This window comes from Podarcis erhardii (genome assembly GCF_964252035.2).
Source record: "Podarcis erhardii genome assembly, chromosome: 16".
In the NCBI taxonomy this organism is placed as follows: domain Eukaryota; kingdom Metazoa; phylum Chordata; class Lepidosauria; order Squamata; family Lacertidae; genus Podarcis; species Podarcis erhardii.
This window is the reverse complement of record NC_138514.1, coordinates 14,814,064-14,834,602: the sequence shown is the minus strand read 5'-3', so window position 1 is coordinate 14,834,602 and position 20,539 is coordinate 14,814,064. Positions and strand designations below refer to the sequence as shown.

At 44.3% G+C, this 20,539-nt stretch overlaps 1 protein-coding gene across 7 annotated transcripts in view; it reads right to left on the bottom strand.

The window, feature by feature from the left end:
• CADM1 (cell adhesion molecule 1) overlaps positions 1-17,230 on the bottom strand; it is a 287,187-nt gene extending 269,957 nt beyond the window's left edge. For 4 of the 7 annotated variants that reach the window (XM_081844411.1, XM_081844413.1, XM_081844415.1 and 1 more), the window contains exon 1: positions 16,920-17,230. In XM_081844411.1, coding sequence (XP_081700537.1) covers positions 16,920-17,190 — 271 coding nt within the window. In that variant the 5' untranslated portion in view covers positions 17,191-17,230. The remainder of the gene's footprint in view (positions 1-16,919) is intronic. The other 3 variants (XM_081844412.1, XM_081844414.1, XM_081844416.1) reach the window with 1 other exon arrangement.
• Positions 17,231-20,539: the final 3,309 nt, after the last annotated feature.

The window sequence follows — 20,539 nt, the reverse complement described above, 5'->3', positions numbered from 1 at the left end:
TCAATATGATATTTAAGATGAAGTCCAGCAATTGCTGTGAAATAGTTAAAGCATTACATTATGGCATTGTGGGGAAGGAGGTGGGGAGGGAAGAGAAGAGGAGAGAGTTAGTTTAGGAATACATGATGCTCAAGGCCAAAACAGATCCATTTCACCATGCCTCACAATATACATGCAAGAAGCTGAGAAATGCTACAGCCAAAGCCATGACCTAAGAACTCATCCTCAGGCTTACAAATATTGCTCTGTATATTTGCACCTCACTTTGTTGGGAGCGGAGAAGTTGATGTTGTAATATCCATTGGCTACAAACAATAAGAAATATGACCAACTTGTTACTAAACAGAAGCATCCAAGCCGATAACATCACCTATACAGAATGTGACACAACGCGGCTTATGCAGTAAAGAAAGGAGACCCTTGTCAGTGGTTGGAGCGGGTTGGAGGCTGACTGATATATTACAGCAACTAAAGGCGTCCAGCCCAACATCCATCCCTGCAAAAATCACAATATGTTCCTTGAATAAGTTTTAAAAATATATAATTCTAAGAGTTTTAGCTAGTAATTTATTCACCTTAGAGACATATACAAAATTCACAGGAGGCTGCTTGAGGACAATTTGCTTTCCACACAAATTTTTAGCAAAAAAAAGCCCTGCAACATTTAACAGCAACTAACTTCAGAGATTAATAGCGCAAATATTTTAAAGCGCTCTCACACAGCAAGAAGGGTTGCATTGCAAGCTCATTTACAAGACAGAAATGCAACAACAAGCACTTTCTCATGCTTAATCCGATAACTCTGATGTATCTTTTGAGGCTGTCGACTCTAGCTCATATTTCTATTTTTGAACAGGGAGAAGCAGCCACTTCCAAGTTTTATTGGCTGTGAATTTCTTCCAGGCTTCTCCATATATGGGATAATGTTAGAGGCCACCAACTGAAGGAGGTCACAGCTTTATTATTACTATTATTATTTAATCCCACGTAAGCATCTCATCTCCCTTGATAAGTACTGTATACTGAAGTAAGCTATTCCCAGTGCAGAGTCAGCCATTACAGCTTGTGGGGTTTTGGTCACTGGTGGCTTAAAGCACACTCGGTTTAAGTGCCCTGCTTCTTCCACATTTTTGAGTGAAATTCCTTCAACCTTTGCCTGCCTACAAGCCTTGAGCATTAAAGTTCTGATGCAACGCATCACCAGCACTGTATTTAAGCACTACTCTGGTTGCCATAGGTGAATGGAAATTGCATGCAGGAGAGGGAGAGGACTGTTAGAGGAGATATGGACTGCCCCTGCTCTGTACACCGGATAGAAGCCAAGTAGGCTATATAGGGGCATCCTCCTTCACATCCAGCATAGCATAGCAAAAGAGCTCTCTGTCCCTCCACTTCCAGGCCCCAGTAGGCTAAGGATGTTTTTTCAGCAGGCTAGTAACTTTGGGGGTTTATTTACAAAGCTGCCAATCACTCTCCCAAAGAAATACATGGTTGCATATCCAAGCAAAGTCAGGCAACTGAGAGAGAAACATGCAGAACAAAGCCATGAACCAGAGGGAATTGTAGACAGACAGAAAGCCCAGGGAGCCCTGTGTATGATTTTTCAATAAAAGGCAAAAGACGGCGAGCAAAGGCAGCAGACTCCAACACCCATGATGGCAAAGAATATAATTAACACAAGGCTCCGTTCCACAAATTTTTCCAACACTGTTAAATATAGCTTTACAGAGGCCCCTAGCCAAGACGGTATTAAACTTCACTTGGAAGCAACAGCCCTCCTAGCTGTTTAGCTCTCACATGCCACAGGTAGACTGTACCTTAGATTTGAATTCAGGAAGTGTGCAGTTAAGCAGCAGTGAAGAAAAATTACTGATTGACCAAAGCAAATTAAGGACGCTTCTCTTTCAATTCTAGCCCCAGAACACAACTATTATTGCATGTTAATCAGATTCCATCACTTTTAAGGAACAGGCATGATTAGTAGGTCTTAAACCAGTGGTGTACAAACTTTTTTCGAAGAGGGCCAGATTTGATGAAGTGAAGGGCCATGAGGGCCGACCAAAGGGCCAACGAAAGTTGTTGAGCATTTTTTATGATTGAGGTTGTTGAGCTTTTTTTAGGGTTGAAGTTGTTGAGGATTTTTGAGGATTTTACCCCAGGAAATAAACTGCCACAGGGGCAGGATTAAACCAAAATGGACTTTGGACATGCCTGTCTTAAACCATGGGTGGGTAACCTGTAGCCTTCTAGATGTTTCAGGACTACAGCTTCCATCATCCATGACCAATCGGCATGCTGTTTGAGAATGATGGAAGCTAGAGTCCAAAACCAAAACTCCTCAACCCATCTTAACCATTAGTCACTGGAACTTTTCATTATTTCATCCAAACGTACTAAGGTGCCAAAAAGTATGGTGTTAATGAAGCCTCCTAATCATACCATCTTTAAACACAATTACTCCTGAATGTTCACATTTCTACTCGTTCCCTATGACTGCAAGTGCTTAATTATTGGCAGCCAGCACATGCTTTGAGAATGAGGTTTTTTAAAGCCCATATCCCAAAGAAATCAAATTCTTCACCACTAAGTACACTCTTGAAAACCAGATCAGTATAGTATTTTAGGAACATACACACAGATCTAAAATAAGGAACAACCCTTGTCACATTATGCTAACATATACAGTTTTGCCTTGGAGGAAAGTGTATGATGCTTCACCCAACCACTACTAAGGAGAACAAAGGGTATCCTTGACTTAAGTACAAATTAGTCATCCTGTCTGTCTGTGATTAAAACACTGATATACTGTGGGGAAATTAGCTGTGTGGACCAGGCTTCCCTAAGCTGGTGTCCTATGCATGTTGTTGGACTACAAACTCCATCATTCCTGGCCATTGACCAGTTGAGGAAAGCTGGCTTAGATTAAAAACTGACAATATGCAATGTCATCACACACAAACCTGGTCACATTTTATCTCTGCAGGTGTACCAGTGGTTTCCAAACTTTCAATACCCCAAGGCACACTTTTTCAGAATTCACTCACAAGCTTTAAAAAACAAGTATTTTCAAGCATAAATAACACCCACCCACAGCTTTGAAGGTGTGCGCCTCATGGCTTTCTGCAAAATGCCCATAGGCGCCGACTCCATGGGGCCTGAGGGGGCCCGAGCCCCCTCAAAAATTCGTTTGGGGGGGCTCTGCCCCCCCAATAATTTTAAAAAATTATTAGTTATATTATGCTTTGTAAAATCACAAAATTATGTTGGTATTTTTTATTTTCCTTGTTTGACGATAGTTACCTTTTAAAATACATTCAGTAATGAGTTAAAACAAAGCCACTCCCGATCTAGAGAGGGGGTGGGGTTGCGGGCTCTCGACCCATCAACAATCTCGCGGGGCTGGCGTCAGCCCCGCGAGAAGCGGGGATTCCCCCTAGCTCATTAATATTCACTGCCCACGGCGGCAGCCAATCGGCTGCCGCAAAGGGCGGGCCCTCACAGGTTCACTTAAGGTCGGGGCAGCCCGGGGCTCGCCCCTTTCGTTCCCCCAGCAGCAGCGGTTTGGAGGTCTTGGGCCCCCCCAATATTTTTTATAAGTCAGTATGGGCCCCCGCCCCCCCAATATTTTTTATAAGTCGGCGCCCCTGAAAATGCCCCACCTCTAGAAAGGGTAGGAATCGAAGACCAGGGGAACCAAGTAATGCAGAAATAAGAAAGTGGGCTTTTTTGTGGACAGAAGCTTTAGACACACAAAAATTTGTAGATCTCTCATGGCACATCATTTGGAAAGTACGGCAGTCAAGCCAGTTTGGGAGGATTAGTGAAAAGACAAGGAGGCATTGTCAGGGGACGGGGGTGGGCGGGGGTGACACATCTGCCATGCAGGTAGAGACCCATTCCCTTCCCCAAGGAAAGCTAAGTGTGTGAGTCACTGCAGCAGATTTCAACACAAAAACAAGCTGAATCAGATGTGAAATACCCTACAATTGAGATGCCACTTAATTACCACAATGTGACCTGGAGTAGGCGGAGCAATCTCCCTTTTATTCTTGCTAATGACATATGAAAAGTAAGCTCAGACTGCTAGCAGAGGAGGAGCCAGCGACTTGCACCAGATGCAGTTTGCTTAGCAGAAAACTCATGCTCTGTTTTAAAGGCACTGTCACAAGTCACAGCAGTTTTTCAAGACGCATGCAATTGCAACATGCAGACAACATGACAAACTATCTGAGAGGAATCAAAAGCCCAAGAGTGCCACTCCTTAAAGTGTAGTATAAACACAGCTCTCATAAATAAGGAGGGTTGTTGTTGTTGTTTGCGGGGGGCACTAATACTTCAAATTAATTACAGAGCTTGTCTGTATGACTAATGTTTCCAATGCCAGGTGAGGCCAGATAACAAACCTGGAAGAAAGCCACACTTACAGTTCACATGTACTGTTGTAAATCTGTCAGAATCTAACCAAGCAAGAAGGACCAGGGCTGCAGCCAAACTCTTTATTAATATGGGGGCACAAACGGATAGAGCACTTCAGTTACCGAAACAGCCTTCCATGTCACCATACAAACTAACAACAAAACACCAACAGAGTACAGTAAAGTGGCAGTATTGTGGTATGATGAAGGTGTCTGGCTTGGGGAAAAGAATTCAGCGTTAGAGAGAGTAGGCACGTGACAGAGAGATGGATAGGTTTGGTGATCAGGAATTGCCTTCTGCTGACTTCAGATTGGGATCTACTGCTAAATCACTAAATGATTTGTGGTAGATTGAGCCAGGGTTTCTGACTTGAAACAAAAGTATGCCCCCCTCTAAATTAAGCTGTTAGAATCCATGATCTGTATGTATTCAGATATATATTTTGTGCTTGTATATAGGAAAACGTGAGAACTTTGTGAATTCCAAAGTTACCGAGTCCACATTTCTCAGATTAATGTACAGATCAGAACTTAGCAATCAATTTCTCTCAATGATGCAACTGAGTTCCCAGCAATTCAAATGCATGTAAATAACTACTTATATATTTTGAAAGATTTATACTAAACCAGAAATAGAACAAAATTATGGCAGCATGCATGGAAATGAAATAGATGTCCATCTCTGTTTTAATGCACTGACCATCCTAGTGCTCATAAATGCATCAAGAAATTTGGTCCTCCTGCCCCAAACTCATAGCTTGCATGATCCTTCATTCTCCCTGGTCACACTTTTGCACCTGGCTCTGGTTAATGGCCCTCAGGTTCCAGAAAAATGAAGTATAAATTGTAAACAAAGTATAAAGCCTAAAGTCTGCCCACACCTGAGCTTAATTAGCTTCACTAGGCTTAAGAGGGAATTAGCTTGTGTATGAACTTCGCAGTATTTTGGAAACGAAAATACTGGTGAAGGTGTCACACAACGACTTAAGAATAAGCTTGGCTATTCCACCACCCCCCCACCCCACTGAGTAGATTTATGAACTGGGGGAGGTGGGGTGTTCAGACTGCCTAAATGGCAAGGAACTCTGATGAGTTATGACAGGAGCAGAAGATGCACAGTAAGTTTTCAGCTTCTGATATTTTGCCCCTTCTGGTGTCCTATGCTAACTTCAGGTGGCAAGTCTAACAGGGGACCCATTTCTCTCACAACAACTTTCTATAAACCAAGATAATATAAAGCAATGTACAACTCAAAGAACTGGACTGGAAATATGTTTCAAATTCAAGGCCTTTGGAGGAGGGGTTTTTTGCAGCTCCATTAATGACTAAGGCGTATTATGCCTAATAAAGGATATTTGATTTGACTAAGGCAATCTTCACCAACCTGGTGCAATTCTCTGGACTACAATTCCCATGAGCCTCTCAGCCAGCAGAGCTGCACAGACTGGGGCTAAAAGAAGATGTAGTCCAGAAAATAGGATTGCCATATTTTTAAGAGCAAAAAAAAAAAAAAGACACATTTGTCAACTTCTACTTTTAAGTATGGATTGCTATGACTCTTATTTTACATATCCATTAAAAAGAGGACACATCCTGGAAAAAGAGGACATATGGCAACCCTAAAGAGCACCAGGTTGGCAGAGGCTGGACTATGGTATACTGAACTACTGTATGTCAGTGTAATTTAAGTAACATTTTTATTTACTGGTATCAGCAGAATATTGACAATGAAGCATGTTTCAGAACCACCAATACACCAGCTTGCAACCTGCTGAATCAATAGGACAGGGCCTGCAGAAAACAAAGCTTCTGTACTCTCCCCCATGCTAACAAGCTATTTTTTGTTGTTGTTCCATACACTCCACTGGCCAATATATATATTTAAAACTCAATATTTTCCCTTATAGATATTTGAAGAAGCTTCACTCAACTCCACAAAACTTCCTAATATGCTGGGATATTACCGCAGCTTTTGTTTGACTTCTAGTGCCCATCATAAGTTTCTGAACATATGATAACAATCACAAAATTCAGTAACATCCCAAAACAATGCACATACTAAAGTGCTAAACTACAGTATCAAAAGATTTACTTCATATCTGTTTATCTCCAATTATCTCAACTGGTGCATTAATTTTTGCTGTCCTTCCCCTTTTTAAAGACATCTCCATATTTCTAACATGAAACTGCCTTTAACCTTCTAGCTGATTTTTTTGCCTGATGATTCCTACTATGCAATTATATGCATATTTACTCAGAGGTAAGCCCCGCTGATTTCAATGGGACCTGCTCCCAAGTAAGTGTGTAGCCTTAAACTCAAAAGCTTGCACTGCCTATCCAAAAGCCAGGAAACGGGGATTAAAACTGAACGGCTCCAACAAAAAATCATGTTAACCTACTTATTTTTTATGTCTACTGCAAGTATCAGACTCTGAAACCAATGTAGGATAAAGCCTATGTCCACTAAGAGATATTCAAAAGGTGTTTCCTCCTGCTCCTACATGAGATTATTCAGTGGCTGCCAATATTAGAATGAGTGCCAAATGGTGGTTGTTTTTTCAGAGCTCCCTCTCATCTTTGGGATGTTAGATGTTCACAAGAAAGGAACAAAGCAGGAACAATTCAGTGTCAAGAAAGCTAATCACTACCTGAACCTTTCAAGTGATAACACAAATGTAGTTGAGCGATTTAAAGCAAAATTAAGTGCTTTTGGTAGCTTTGAAGTCTCCATTTTTCACATAAAGAATTTCAGTAAGTATGTTCTTCCTCTATCCTCTGTGGAATCTTTGACCACAAAGAAATGTGACTGGCCAGTTCAACTAATTTTCCTGCTGCTTCCTCCTATACCATACACCCCCTGAAATCATAGCCCCCCAAGCTCCCCTGCTTATCCAAGATAAGTCCTGCAAAAATAACCTACTAATTATTCCACTATGTTCTGTGAACAGGTAGTTAAGCAGAAGCCAGCTTTGCACCTTTTATACAAAACATTTGCAAGTTGGTCTTCACAAATGATTGACAGAGGAGATAAACTCTCAGCTTGACCAATCACGCAACTGCATCACTTTGGGGAAAGTGGAAATTGCACTTCATTAAGAGGCATAGGTAAGGCATTTACACCCAGCAGAAAATGAGTTACTTATTGTGCTGTAGGAGGAAAAAAATACAAATAGGGAAGTGCAATAGACAGCTAGGAAGCATCATCAAGGCGATATTCCAGAAGCCTGATTAAACTCCTAAACAAGAGTGAATTGCTGTGTACAGGATAGAAGGCAGAAGTAATACTCTGGGACAAACAAAAGGAACAGCCCTTACAGTGACCAACAAACAACCTGTTTAACAGAGAACTAAAAGTTTAAGGGGGGGGCAGAGGGAAGTTCACCCTTGACAACCACCATCCGCATGCTTACTTATCGCTACCATCAAAAGCATGTACAAAATCCTGGAAGTACCAGGAAACTTGTAAATTAAATATTTAGACCCCATCAAACATTATCGCATAGAAAGACAAGCTGGATTTTGCATCTCATGACAGCAGCAAATATAAAAAATGCACAGCTGATGAGCTCGGACTGGGCCTCAACTAGTTTTACAGTATAAAGCAGAATATAAGGTTTAAAACAGAATTAAAAAATCATCTTTTGAGCTAAATTGCCAATTTTAAGATATACGGTAATCTGCTTTTTAAAAAGCACCCAAGCTTCTGCATTGACTCATGTCAAAGCTTTAAGAAGCTACAGCAGTTTCTACAGGTGTCTCTGCTGTGCCCCAACTACACACACAATAGACCAGGAACTTGGTCTCTTAAGATATGTTGCACCAGAATCCAAGTACACAGAGATCAGCACTCCATCACAGGCCATGGAGGTTCTAACTGCTTTGCACAGTCCACTTATGCCTACATATTTCAGATGAAGCATTTGGAAATTTCCAATCCCAGTCCTCCGCCACAACCACCCACAGTTGGGCCTATAACCAACTGCATAATCACTAGCAACTATCAGGACAAATTAAAACTAATTGTTCCTTCAAGTTCTGCAAAGAAGGAATGGGAAACTTGTGGCCCTCCAAGTGTTGTTAGGCCTACAACTCCCTGGTCATGCTGGCTAAGCTAAGGGGAGCTGTAATCCAACATCCAGAGAACAGGCTCCCTATTCCTTCTCTAAAGAAAGTAGGAACTATGACTCCAGCAAATTGTGAAACACAGAGCTAAAGTTACCGGAACCATACCTAAATACAACATGCAACTTCTTAGATTGTAGGGTAGTAGACAAAGGCAAGTTTCGCTGGCTATTTTGTACCAAAGTGCTGTCGCCAGGATTCACCAAAAAGATTTAGTCAAAGATTCAACAATTCATGTACTCGTGTTAAGTACTTAATTCATTCCGGAGGTCCGTTCTTAACCTGAAACTGTTCTTAACCTGAAGCACCACATTAGCTAATGGGGCCTCCTGCTGCCGCTGTGCTGCCGCCGCACGATTTCTGTTCTCATCCTGAAGCAAAGTTCTTAACCCGAGGTATTATTTCTGGGTTAGTGGAGTCTGTAACCTGAAGCGTATGTAACCTGAAGCGTATGTAACCCGAGGTACCACTGTACTCAATCTATGTACCTCTAACAGCCATCACAAATGTGATGCAGTGGTTTGCGTGTCAGTAGAAGACTTGGTGGGACGCGGGTGGCGCTGTGGGTAAAACCTCAGTGCCTAGGGCTTGCCGATTGCATGGTCGGCGGTTCGAATCCCCGCGGCGGGGTGAGCTCCCGTCTTTCAGTCCCAGCTCCTGCCCACCTAGCAGTTCGAAAGCACCCCTAAGTGCAAGTAGATAAATAGGTACCGCTTTATAGCGGGAAGGTAAACGGCGTTTCCGTGTGCTGCGCTGGTGCTGGCTCGCCAGAGCAGCTTCGTCACGCTGGCCACGTGACCCGGAAGTGTCTTCGGACAGCACTGGCCCCTGGCCTCTTAAGTGAGATGGGCGCACAACCCTAGAGTCGGACACGACTGGCCTGTACGGGCAGGGGTACCTTTACCTTTGAAGACTTGGTAGATCACAGTACAAACCCATGAAGTTCACTGAGTGATCTTTGGCTATTCACTATCCCTCAGCCTAACCTACTTCAGAGGGTTGTTGTGAGAATAAAATTGAGGGAGGGGAACCATGTATGCTGTCTTGAGCACCTTACAGGAAAGGTGTGATATAAAAATAGTATAAATAAATAAATGAAAATGTATATACAGTACCCGAAACCAACCCAACTGAAATAGATACACTGATTTACAAAGCTTTCAGAATACACTCATATTCCAAGCATCAAGGAGTGGAAGAAAAATGATCTGTGCTGTAAGACACTCCACTGTATTCCAGACGTGAATACCAGAGTGCTCCAACCTATTTTGCTCAAAATGCAAGATGTAGCCAAAGAAATGTAAAGGCACTTTAGAGAGGTAAAATTATTGTGTTTCTACAGACGAGTCAGCCCAAACCCCATCAACAAAGTGCACATAGTATATGCATAACACTGAGGAAATTACTAGGTAAGTCATTTCTGATGCACACAAACAGGATGGTAATAGCATTTAAATAGGCAGTCTTTGATGTGGAATGAAACAGCACGCCTGATCCAAGGCAAAATACATTTTATTAACTCTGACCAGACACACACATTGGGTTAGAGGCTGACCCAGTCTCTCACACAGCACTGTCATTTAGTAACAGGGCAGAGACCATGTCTACAGACTGCTGCCCCAGCAGAACATATCATCGAACCAGCCCTGCCCAGAGGGAACAAGGGCAAGACTCCATTCGCTACTGAAGCAACAAAAAAGATGTTTGAAACAAAAGCACTTTAATGTTTACACAACCAAGCAGCAAAGAGCAAAGCCAACAACAAAAGCCTCAAAGCAATGAACCAAGGCCAACCTAACACTAAATGTAAAGCAGTTTCTGAGTGCCATCCTATCACGATTGGTACACTATTAAATGGCTAATCTGGAGTATCTGGACATCAGCGGTCCCTAGGGATGGCTGTTAATTATATGAAAATACATTTCTGCACCACACATTACACAAACTGCACCCACTGATGGTAAAGAAACTGGACAAAAGACAACAAAACTCGTATGTTGTTGTCTCCCCTACCACGCTTCCATGACGAAAACAGGTTGGGGGAACTATCTTCTAACGCTGACACAATTAACATGTTACTTTTGTGGTCCTGCCTTGTTCAGAGAAAGGTGGAACGTGAGTCAGAAATTAAAGCCGTAAAATTAATAACTTTGTCATCAAGTCTAGCCAAAGGTAACAAGCTTGGCCAGCAAAGTGAGCTGTCCATAGCTTTTGGCAAACACCCAAAGATTTTGGGAAATATAAAACTTACCTGAACACAATAACATAGTGAGGTGCTAATATGGTGCTTTTAGGTCTCAATGGACCTTAACAGCAAGGGCAGATACAAAAAAATTTTAATTATGCACCTCTCAATTATAAAAAAGTAGCTACCACAAGAAGGTGAAAAACAATGAGTTTAATTATGTCATCTACAAAAGTTTAGTTACTGATTGCATACCAGCCATCCAAAATACATGGCCCTAAAGCATCCTCTCCCAGGGCCACAATCACTGCTACCAACACATTGTAAAGGACATTTTTTGTATCATCATAACTACTACCAAAATCCAATTGTGTATGCAAGATCTTTCTGCACCACAACCTAAAAAGTTTTATTCTTCCTAAAGTGCTACGTTGGATTACCATGCACTGTTAAACGGCAGCTGTGTTCCACCCCAGTAGTGACTGCTTTTCGATACCACTTGGAATATTTCCTTTTTCAGCCTCATAGAAGCCTTGTGAAGTTTAATTAACTGTAAAGCACAGCGATCTTCAGATGAAAGGTGCTATAGAAATGCATAGATTAAAGTTACCAGCTTATTTTAAACCAAGTCTTAACATTACCTATCCCCATTACAATTACCCATGCTTGAATCGTTTTTTGTGCTGCAATTACTACATGCTCCAGAGCACACTCCTGATTATCGTACTATTTCAGGAGCTTATCGGAAAGGCTCTCTCCTTTACACAACTTCTGTAGAATTAACTTATGCAGCAGTGACTTCAGGACCAGGTTAACCAAATGGGAAGAAGGCCAATGAAAACCATCTGACCATGGGAACCCAGGAGATTTGTATGTTCCGCCAGGATTCAGCGTGGAAAAATTTCTTCTATGCTAGGAGCCATCAAGAACACAAAAACTATCGACCTCTGAAAAGAGCTTGTAAAAGTCTCCATTGAAAACCGCCACTTGCTTTGAAGCCTTCACAAATGATAGGTCAAGACCCACTGCTGAACTGCAGTATCCTTGCAGTAGCCAGAGAAAACAGGGCTTAAACATGTAAGGCTGCTTCCTGGTCAGGAAGATGAGTACAAGAGCTGAATCTCAAAGACAATTCCATTCACAGGTCTTGTTAAAGGAATGTTTAATCAGCATTAGAACTAAGAGACTGTAGGCAAAAAGGCAAGTGCTTGACAAAGACAAAGACAAGCAAGAAATGCTTTGCCAGAGATCATTTCTAGAACACAGAGTCACTTTCAACTCTGATTGCCAATTTTTTTTCTAGACAAATGGCTTCTAGGCTGAGGCTGGTGAATTTTCCGTTCTGCAACAGTTGATTCTTTGTGGTGCTCTCCAGATAATAAACACCCAATGCAAGAGCAAGTCACATTTCTTCTATGGCACTGTTTAGATACTTCGTTTTTATCTTGCTGAGGGTTCAATTAGAGAAAACACTTTAATTTACAGAAACATGCGAACTTTTTTAAAAAAGAAAACAGAAAGGACTCTGCTTTGTATCTCCTTCAAGCATAATTCACTTCGTCCCAATTGTTACCTGTATTAGAACCTGCCACCATTTAAGAGAGTTGCCATATTATTAGATTCACTGTGAATTTTGCCTGTGTTCTTATTTTACTAACAGAATGAAGCATTAAGGAATTGTGCATTCATGCCCACATGACAAAAAGCAACTTTATTTGAAGGTGGCTATTGCTTAGTGGTCCAGTTCTCCAGAACAAATGACTTGAATTGGTTTTGCTATGCTATCTAAAACCAAGAGGTGTGAGAGTGGGAACATGAACAGCGCAATCCCATAAAACCAGGGGCCGTTTTATAGTTTCACTCTTGAACACGAGAATCACCAGCTGGTGGAAGGAGGGACAGAAAATCCTTTAAAAATGAAGACAGAAAGATAATTACGTAAACTGCCTCCGAGTCTGAGCATATTGAATGTCTGGCACCGAAAGCTGACAGGCATCATGCTAAAGTGACATCTCTGTTTCACCATCTTATGATCAAAAGATCAGCAACCACCAAGGACATGTCTCTCTACGCTCCGCTCTTCAGTCAGCTACCCAAAACAATTCCAGCACCAGAACTGCCTTCTAGAACACTGCCGGTTTTTGAAAAAGCAAGTGTCACCTTTGTTGCAGTCAGCATTCAGGGCGATCGCATCACTCTGGAAGGCACTATGTTCCAATGGAAGGTTTGCAGAGCCAGCATAATGAACAGAAAGTGACAACAGTTTTTTTTCTCTTCCTCCCTCCCCGACCCCTTTCCAAGGGGGCTATTCTGCAGAACTTGATAAAGCATGTACAACATACATATGAATACAGCTCTTTGTTCCAGAGAGCTGCCTGCGCTTTTATTCCCCACCGTTCTCGTATTAGTTAAATTCAATGGATCACTCAATGGCTCTGTTGTTAGTCCAAAATGTCCTGGGCAAATAATGCTAGATGCTCTTGTCACACAAGTCAGTAAATGAGGCCTTGTACATCTCCAGTGACACACTGTAAATATAAAGTGGCGTTAATGAGGGATATTTTATCAATGCAATCGGACACAAGAGAAGTGTCCCCACCCCTCCCCCACCCCGCCCTGCAGCCACCCAGTTCAAGAATGGGGATGTGAGGGAGAAAGGATGCAACAATGAGAAGGCAGTTACTTTGCAGAGCACCCAGAAAACTGAGACAAGTCACTGCTAAGTACTTCTGCCTCAGGGCTATTTCTTCACTCAGATTCACTCACCTATTACTGTATTCAAAGAAAATCCATGTTAACCAACTTTCACTGAATTCTAAAGAAAATGATCAACTGTGCAAGAAGTATTTGGTATTAACAAAGAACCAACAGCTAACATCAAAGGGGCTTCCATTAACCATTAGTAGCAAAACAACATAGGAAGTTTTTTCCCCAAACCAACAGGTTCTCAATGAGGAAGTTCTGATGGAAAGCCTTGTCTGCAATTTGCAGAAAAAGATGCATCAATTCAGACAATTTATGCATGGCTTGTGCTTCAATAAAACAGACTTTTGCTACTTTGGTGTGCATTTAAAACTGGGTGCATGCCAAAATGAAGAAAAAGATGCCACAAGCACACCAACCAGTGCTGTTTAGTTCAAAATCTTGCTTTAAAAAACGAGTGTTAGGCTGTAAGATATGTAAGAGAAAGAAGCTGCTTCCATGGTAACAGGCAACAGAATTTTCATGTAGCTCTGACATGGACCATAGAGCACAAAGCCCCTCCTTTGCGAAGTAAACATGTCCTCTTTTAAGGAGGTAAACTCTTGTGTTCATTTAAAAAACTTAAGACCTACTGCTACTTAGAATGACTCCTCGACAAGGCTATTTCGCTACCAGTTAAGTGGCCTTGTGCATTCCTGTTTTCTGGCTGCAAAACAGATAATTCACATTACCACCTTCTGGTTTTTCTTCCCCACCCACACTATTTGCCCACTCTCACCTTGGTTATACATCACAAACAGACCCTCACATATCTGCTATTTTCAAGGCAGAGGTTCTGTAAAAATAAAGGTGCTCTTTCATGAACGTATTTTATTACGATCACCAGAACTTGCATATATCCAAGATAGAAACCAACAGATTAGGAGCTTCCAAACCAGTCTACCACCTTCACTCATAAATTTAGAATTTTGCAATTCAAAGCAGAGGAAAAATGAGGTTGAAGGGAATTCCCATTTATTAATTCAGTCCACCCTCAGTGTATAGAACAAATTGGATCATGTAATATATTTTACTTTTAAAACAAAAGCTCTTCATTGACTATATACAACAAGAGCTTAGCCCACCCCATTACAATTTATTCAACTGCACATTATATTTATATTAAAATGCATTGAGAGAGGAATGAGAAACGAGAAAAGCCAATAATCAGTTGAGAGATGAAAGCATTTTTGAGAGCACATCCCAGCTGAAGGTTCAAGCTCTGACAAGGACTCATTTGCTGCAAAGCTGGGAGGGGGGGAGTTTGTTCCTCTCCTACCCCACCCCACTTCCCCCCTCACTTGTTGCTGTTCTTGTCACTCCACTAGTTCCCGGAGGCAAGCTGCAACGTCAAGCTGCTCTCTCTATGCCCCACAATTCTTTCCACAGGAGGAAAGGGAAAGGAGTAGGTAAAGAGAAATCAGCAAACAGCATTATCTGAACCAAAGCAAAGAGCGATCTGACAGCGAAGTGATTCCTCTCTCCTCCTTGTTATTGAAAGCAAATACTGCCCTCTTCTTTTCCAACCGTGCCAAGACTGACTCTGCTATGGAACAGAAAGTGTTTGCAATAGGGACATAGGAAACAGGGAGATCTTGTGTAGGGTTCTTTTTTTCTTTTCTTTTTTAATTTCAGCATTTGCCAAAGCACAACACACGGGAGCCACTGCAGAGACAGTGCGCGCACACTACCCTTTCCTCCACCATCACCACCCTCAAGCCAAGCCCCTCAAATCCTTTCCTTTCTGCAAGATATGGACTGGCAGGAGGTTTGGAGAAGCCTGAGGGAGAACCTCAGGAGGCGGGCAGTTGCTGAATCCAAACACAGCCATGGATCAACTACTGAAGATTCAACACGCACGAATCACTACACAAAGCAAATCGAAGCACGGGTGCACTTACACACACACACACACACACATGCACACAGGCAGGGGGGTGCACATTCCAGAGGAGTCCCCTCCTTTGCTGCAGCCCCCTTTTTTGCCGTAACTCCCTCATATCTCAGTGGGGAACGGCAGTTAGAGAAAAGGTTTTCACATTCATACCAAGGAAAAAGAGACAGAGAGGGAGACAGGCAGGGACAACAGACATGAAAGCAAAATGAAAGGGAACTACAACTTCAGGTTGAAAGGCAAAGGGAGAACTGTAGTTGGCTCCCTCTAAGGGGCCATGGGGAGTTGGTGTGGGGCTCGTGGACACTTTAGTGACAAAGGAAACAGCAAAAAAAAAAAAGGAATTCTCCACTGAGTTGATAGAAAGGGAGACGATCGATGTGAGGGAACCTTGACGGAATACGCAAAAGGAAGAGAGAAGTGATAGCAGGAGCTGTGTCTGAACGAAGGAGCAAAAAAGTAGAAACTGGCACAAGAAAAGGAATGGGGGGGAGCAGAGACAGAAAAAGAAGGGATGGAAAGAAAGCACAAATCACATTGGGCAGGGAGGTAAATGGGCAGATTTGGGGGGTGGGGGCAGGCTTGGAAAAGGCTTTTGGCTAGACTCCAAGGGCTGTCAATGAATGGGGGGGGGGTAAGAGAGAAGAGACAGGAACGTTTCAGCTGATATTGCAGCTACAGAACAGAAGCAAAAAAAAGGGATGAATGAAAGAACAAGGCTCAAGAATGTGAAGGGTAGATTTATATTGTAGCAGAACAGAAAGAAGAGGCAGAGAGAAGAACTGATTCAAGCTCCAGTTCCGACATGCGAGGGGAGGGGGGAGGGGGACAAGCAAAGTCAACACTCGTGTGTGTGTGTGTGTGTGTGTAGCAAAGGGGGGCAGAGAGAAAAAGGATGCAATGAGGATGGGGGGGGGGGAGAAGAAAAGCAGGACCAGTTTGACGAGGGAAACACCGTGGGGGGGGGTGGAGTGAGGAGAAACCCGAAAATCCTAAAAGGAATTTGGGGGGGGGGGGAGGGTGGTGGTGGAGAGAATTGCAGTGCACGGAGAGGGGAAGAAAAGAACAATAGTCCATGGCCGAAGAAGACGCGGAAAGAAAAGAGAGAGAAGCATGGGGAAAGTGGAGGAGGGGGGAGAGAGAGAGAGAAAATAAAAGAGAAAAGCCACAATCAGGTTTGGATTGCAGCAGGGGAGCGATGAAGGAGCCGAATGAAACGGAGAGGTGTGTGTGTGTGTGTGTGTGTGTGGAGGAGACAGCCTTCAATGACTGGGAGTTGTGTGTCTGTGTGTGAGTGAAAAGAGGCTAGAAAAGCGAGTCAGCCATTCCAGCAGGGAAACTGAGGCGGGGGGAGAAAGAGGGAGGGGAGGACTCGACCACCCTCCTACCCCTCTTTCCTGGGGGAGGGGGGGGAGAGAGAGAGACGAGCCCCCACCCTTACACACCCGGCGGCGGGAGGGGGCGCCCCTCTCCCTGCGAGGGCGGGAAGCGCCCGGAGGCGAAAGTGTGCGGGAGCGCGGAGGTGCCGTCCGTCTGCCGGCTCGCCCTCCTGCGTGCCTACCTGTGGGGAGCAGCGAGGCGGCGGCGGCGGCGGCCAGGAGGAGGAGGACGAGGGAGGGCGAGGGCGGCGTGAGGGCCCCGCAGGGCGGCGAGGCGGCGGCGGGGGGCGAAGGCGAGCCGAGGGGCGGCGAGGAGGAGGAGGGCGCCGAGGGGCCGAGGCCGGGCTGGTAGCAGTGATGCTGCTGCTGGTGGTGGTGGTGCTGCTGCTGCTGCTCCCGCCGCCTCTCCCGCTCTTCCTGAGTCCGAGTCCGGCTCCGGCTCCGACTCGCCATCTTCGGGCACCTGCTCGGCTCTGGCAGCGCCCCCCGGAACAGCAGCGCGAGCGAGCCGGCCGCGTAATGAGATGCGGCGACGTCAGCGCGGGGTGGGCGGGGCGCCAGGCGGAGCCAACGGCGCTCGGGAGGCGGCGGAGGCGCGGGGGGGGGGCGGGCCCAGAAATTCCCGGCCGCCTCGTGCCTCGCCGACCAATGGGAAGGCGGGCAGGAGGGGAGTGTTGCAAAGTGGGGGCGTGGCCTGCATAGTAATAACGCGCCTCTCGTAGACGTGCACACAGCTCTGCGCTCGCTCGCTTTCGCCAGCAGCCCCGCCGCCTGCGTGGTCTTCTTCTTTGGCGATCGCTCGTAGCCGAGTAAGATTGTCTTCCATGCACACGGTCTTAACAGTGAGTTAAGTAAGTGACTGTGGAGGCCAGTTCTGGATCCCCACGTCCTTCCACGACGGGGACATTGGTTTCCGGGCGGGAGTTGATCACGGTGAGGGTTTGCCAAACGTGGCTTCCTCTTAACATGTTTCTCCCTTTCGTCCTGAGTTCCAGCATCTTCAAAGTCCATGATACTTTTGGTAAAGGTTGTTCTCCAATTGGAGCACCCAATTGTCGGTCTTTATACTACTTTTTTTTTTAGATTTGCCTTGAGAGAGTCTTTAAACCTCTTTTGTTGACCATCAGCATTACACTTTACATTTTTAAGTTCGGAATAGAGTAATTGCTTTGGAAGATGATAATTAGGCATCCGCACAACATGACCGGTCCAACGAAGTTGACGTTGAAGAATCATTGCTTCGACACTGGTGATCTTTGCTTCTTCCAGTACACTGGCATTACTTCACCTGTCTTCCCAAGTGATGTGTAAATTTTTTCGGAGACACTGTTAATGGAATCTTTCGAGGAGTTGGAGATGGTGTTTATAAGTGGTCCATGTTTCACAAGCATACAGTAATGTTGGTAGTACAATAGCTTTGTAAACAAGCATTTTGGTTTCCCTGTGAATGTCCCGGTCCTTAAACACTCTGCACTTCAATTGGGAGAAAGCAGGCGATGCTGGATTTCGGCATCAATGTCGGCCCTTGTGGAAAGATAACTGCTCAGGTAGGAGAAGTGATCAACACTTTCCAATGTTACACCATTGAGTTGGATTTGTGGCGCTGCAGAGGGCTTGTTAGTGCAGCACTTTGGTTTTTTGGAAATTGAGCAACAGGCCAAGCTTTTCGTAAGCTTCTGCGAAGATATTTACAATGGTTTGGAGGTCATCCTCTGAGTGTGCACGCCCTACATTGTCATCAGCATACTGAAGCTTTAAGAAGGAAGTTACGGTAACCATACTCTTTGCTTTCAGCCTGCTCAGATGAAAGAGCTTTCCATCTGTTTGATATATGATTTCAACTCCAGTGGGGAGTTTCCCTTCAACAAAGTGTAGGATCATGGCAATGAAAATAATGAATAGAGTTGGGGCAATAACACAACACCTGATCCCACTGTGAAAGATTCACTTTGGGAGCCACTGTTATCTGTGATTGTGGCTGTCATATTATCATGGCGGAGCCGAATGATGTTCACAAATTTATCTGGGCAGCCAATTTTCAGAAGGACAGTCCACAGGGCATTACGATTTAGTGTTGAAGGTCTTCGTCAGGTCAATAAATGCCATATTCAGGGGTTGGTTTTGCTCTCTACATTTTTCTTGAAGTTGTCGAGCAGTGAAAATCATGTCCACTGTCCCCCTAGAAGGTCAAAAACCATTTTGGGATTCAGGAAAGGTAGCCTTGGATATTGTTAAGAGACGGTTTGCAAAGATCCTTCCAAGAATTTTGCTGGCCGCAGCTAATGAAGAAATGCCTCCATAGTTTCCTCAATCCGTTCTTTCACCTTTTTTAAAGAGATTGATAATTTTGGCATCCCTAAAGTCTGCTGGGATCTCCTCTCTCTCCCGGATATTTTTCAATGAGTTTATGAAGTTGTATAAGTTCAATTCCGCCCACTTTGAAGATTTCAGAACGTATTCCATCAGGTCCGCTGGCTTTGTTGTTTTTCATTTGATTAATAGCTGTACACAACTCTCCCAGATTTGGAGATACTGCAAGCTCATCTTTGTTTTTTTTTTTTGCAGAATTTGTGAGAAGACCTCAGCAGCTACGGGTGAGTTGTGGTTAAGGAGATGCTGGTAATGTTCTTTCAAGTTCAGTGCAATAGTTTTTTTATCTTTTAGAAGTGTGATATCATCTGTTGAACATAGGGGGCATATGCCATGATTTATTGGCCGATAGATGGTCTTTGCTGCTTTAAAGAAACTGTGCACCATGAGTGTTGGCAAAGTGATCCACGAAGTCCTTAACGGCAGAACAGGCGGAAGACAACAAGGGGCATGTTACAACGGCTGTGAAGGCGGATGAAGCCTGCAGCAGATAAGAATCTACTAGTCGTCGTAATACAGTGGTACCTTGGGTTAGATACGCTTCAGGTTACATACGCTTCAGGTTACAGACTCCGCTAACCCAGAAATAGTACCTCGGGTTAAGAACTTTGCTTCAGGATGAGAACAGAAATCGTGTTCTGGCGGCGTGGCGGCAGCAGGAGGCCCCATTAGCTAAAGTGGTGCTTCAGATTAAGAACAGTTTCAGGTTAAGAACGGACCTCCGGAACGAATTAAGTACTTAACCCAAGGTACCACTGTACTCATGCCATCAGAATAGAGCCTTACTGCAAAGACTGTACGCTGGTCAGCGTACACTGATCTACGCACATAAAATAAATTCACGCACAGGCACCTTCCAAAAACCCACCCCTCTCATAGACATACACACACCTCTGTTCTCTCTCACAGCGCCACCGTCTGTGTGGGAAATCAGTGTGTGCCCTCTCAAGTTGCAGTGGGGCGGAGCCGCCATGGAATTACTGTACCTGATTGATGCCTCCTCTGAGATGAGCATGGAGGTGAGGCCCCTCCCTCTCCTGAGTAAGCCACGCCTCCTCTGCTGCCAATGGCTACAAGGGGGCGGGGCAAGGTCTCCAGCTCGGCACCACATGCGGCAAAGCGGGTTAGGGAGCATCTGCATTGCTGCTGTTGTTGAGGATCAGGATGTTGATCACCCGCCCTGCACCCTAAGCGGTGGGTTACAACAATTAAAACACAATATTGAAGAAGAAGAAGAGGCGTTTGGATTTGATATCCTGCCTTTCACTCTCTTTAAGGAGTCTCAAAGCGGCTAACATTCGCCTTTCCCTTCCTCCCCCACAACCAACACTCTGTGAGGTGAGTGGGGCTGAGAGACTTCAGAGAAGTGTGACTAGCCCAAGGTCACCCAGCAGCTGCATGTGGAGGAGGGGAGACGCGAACCCAGTTCCCC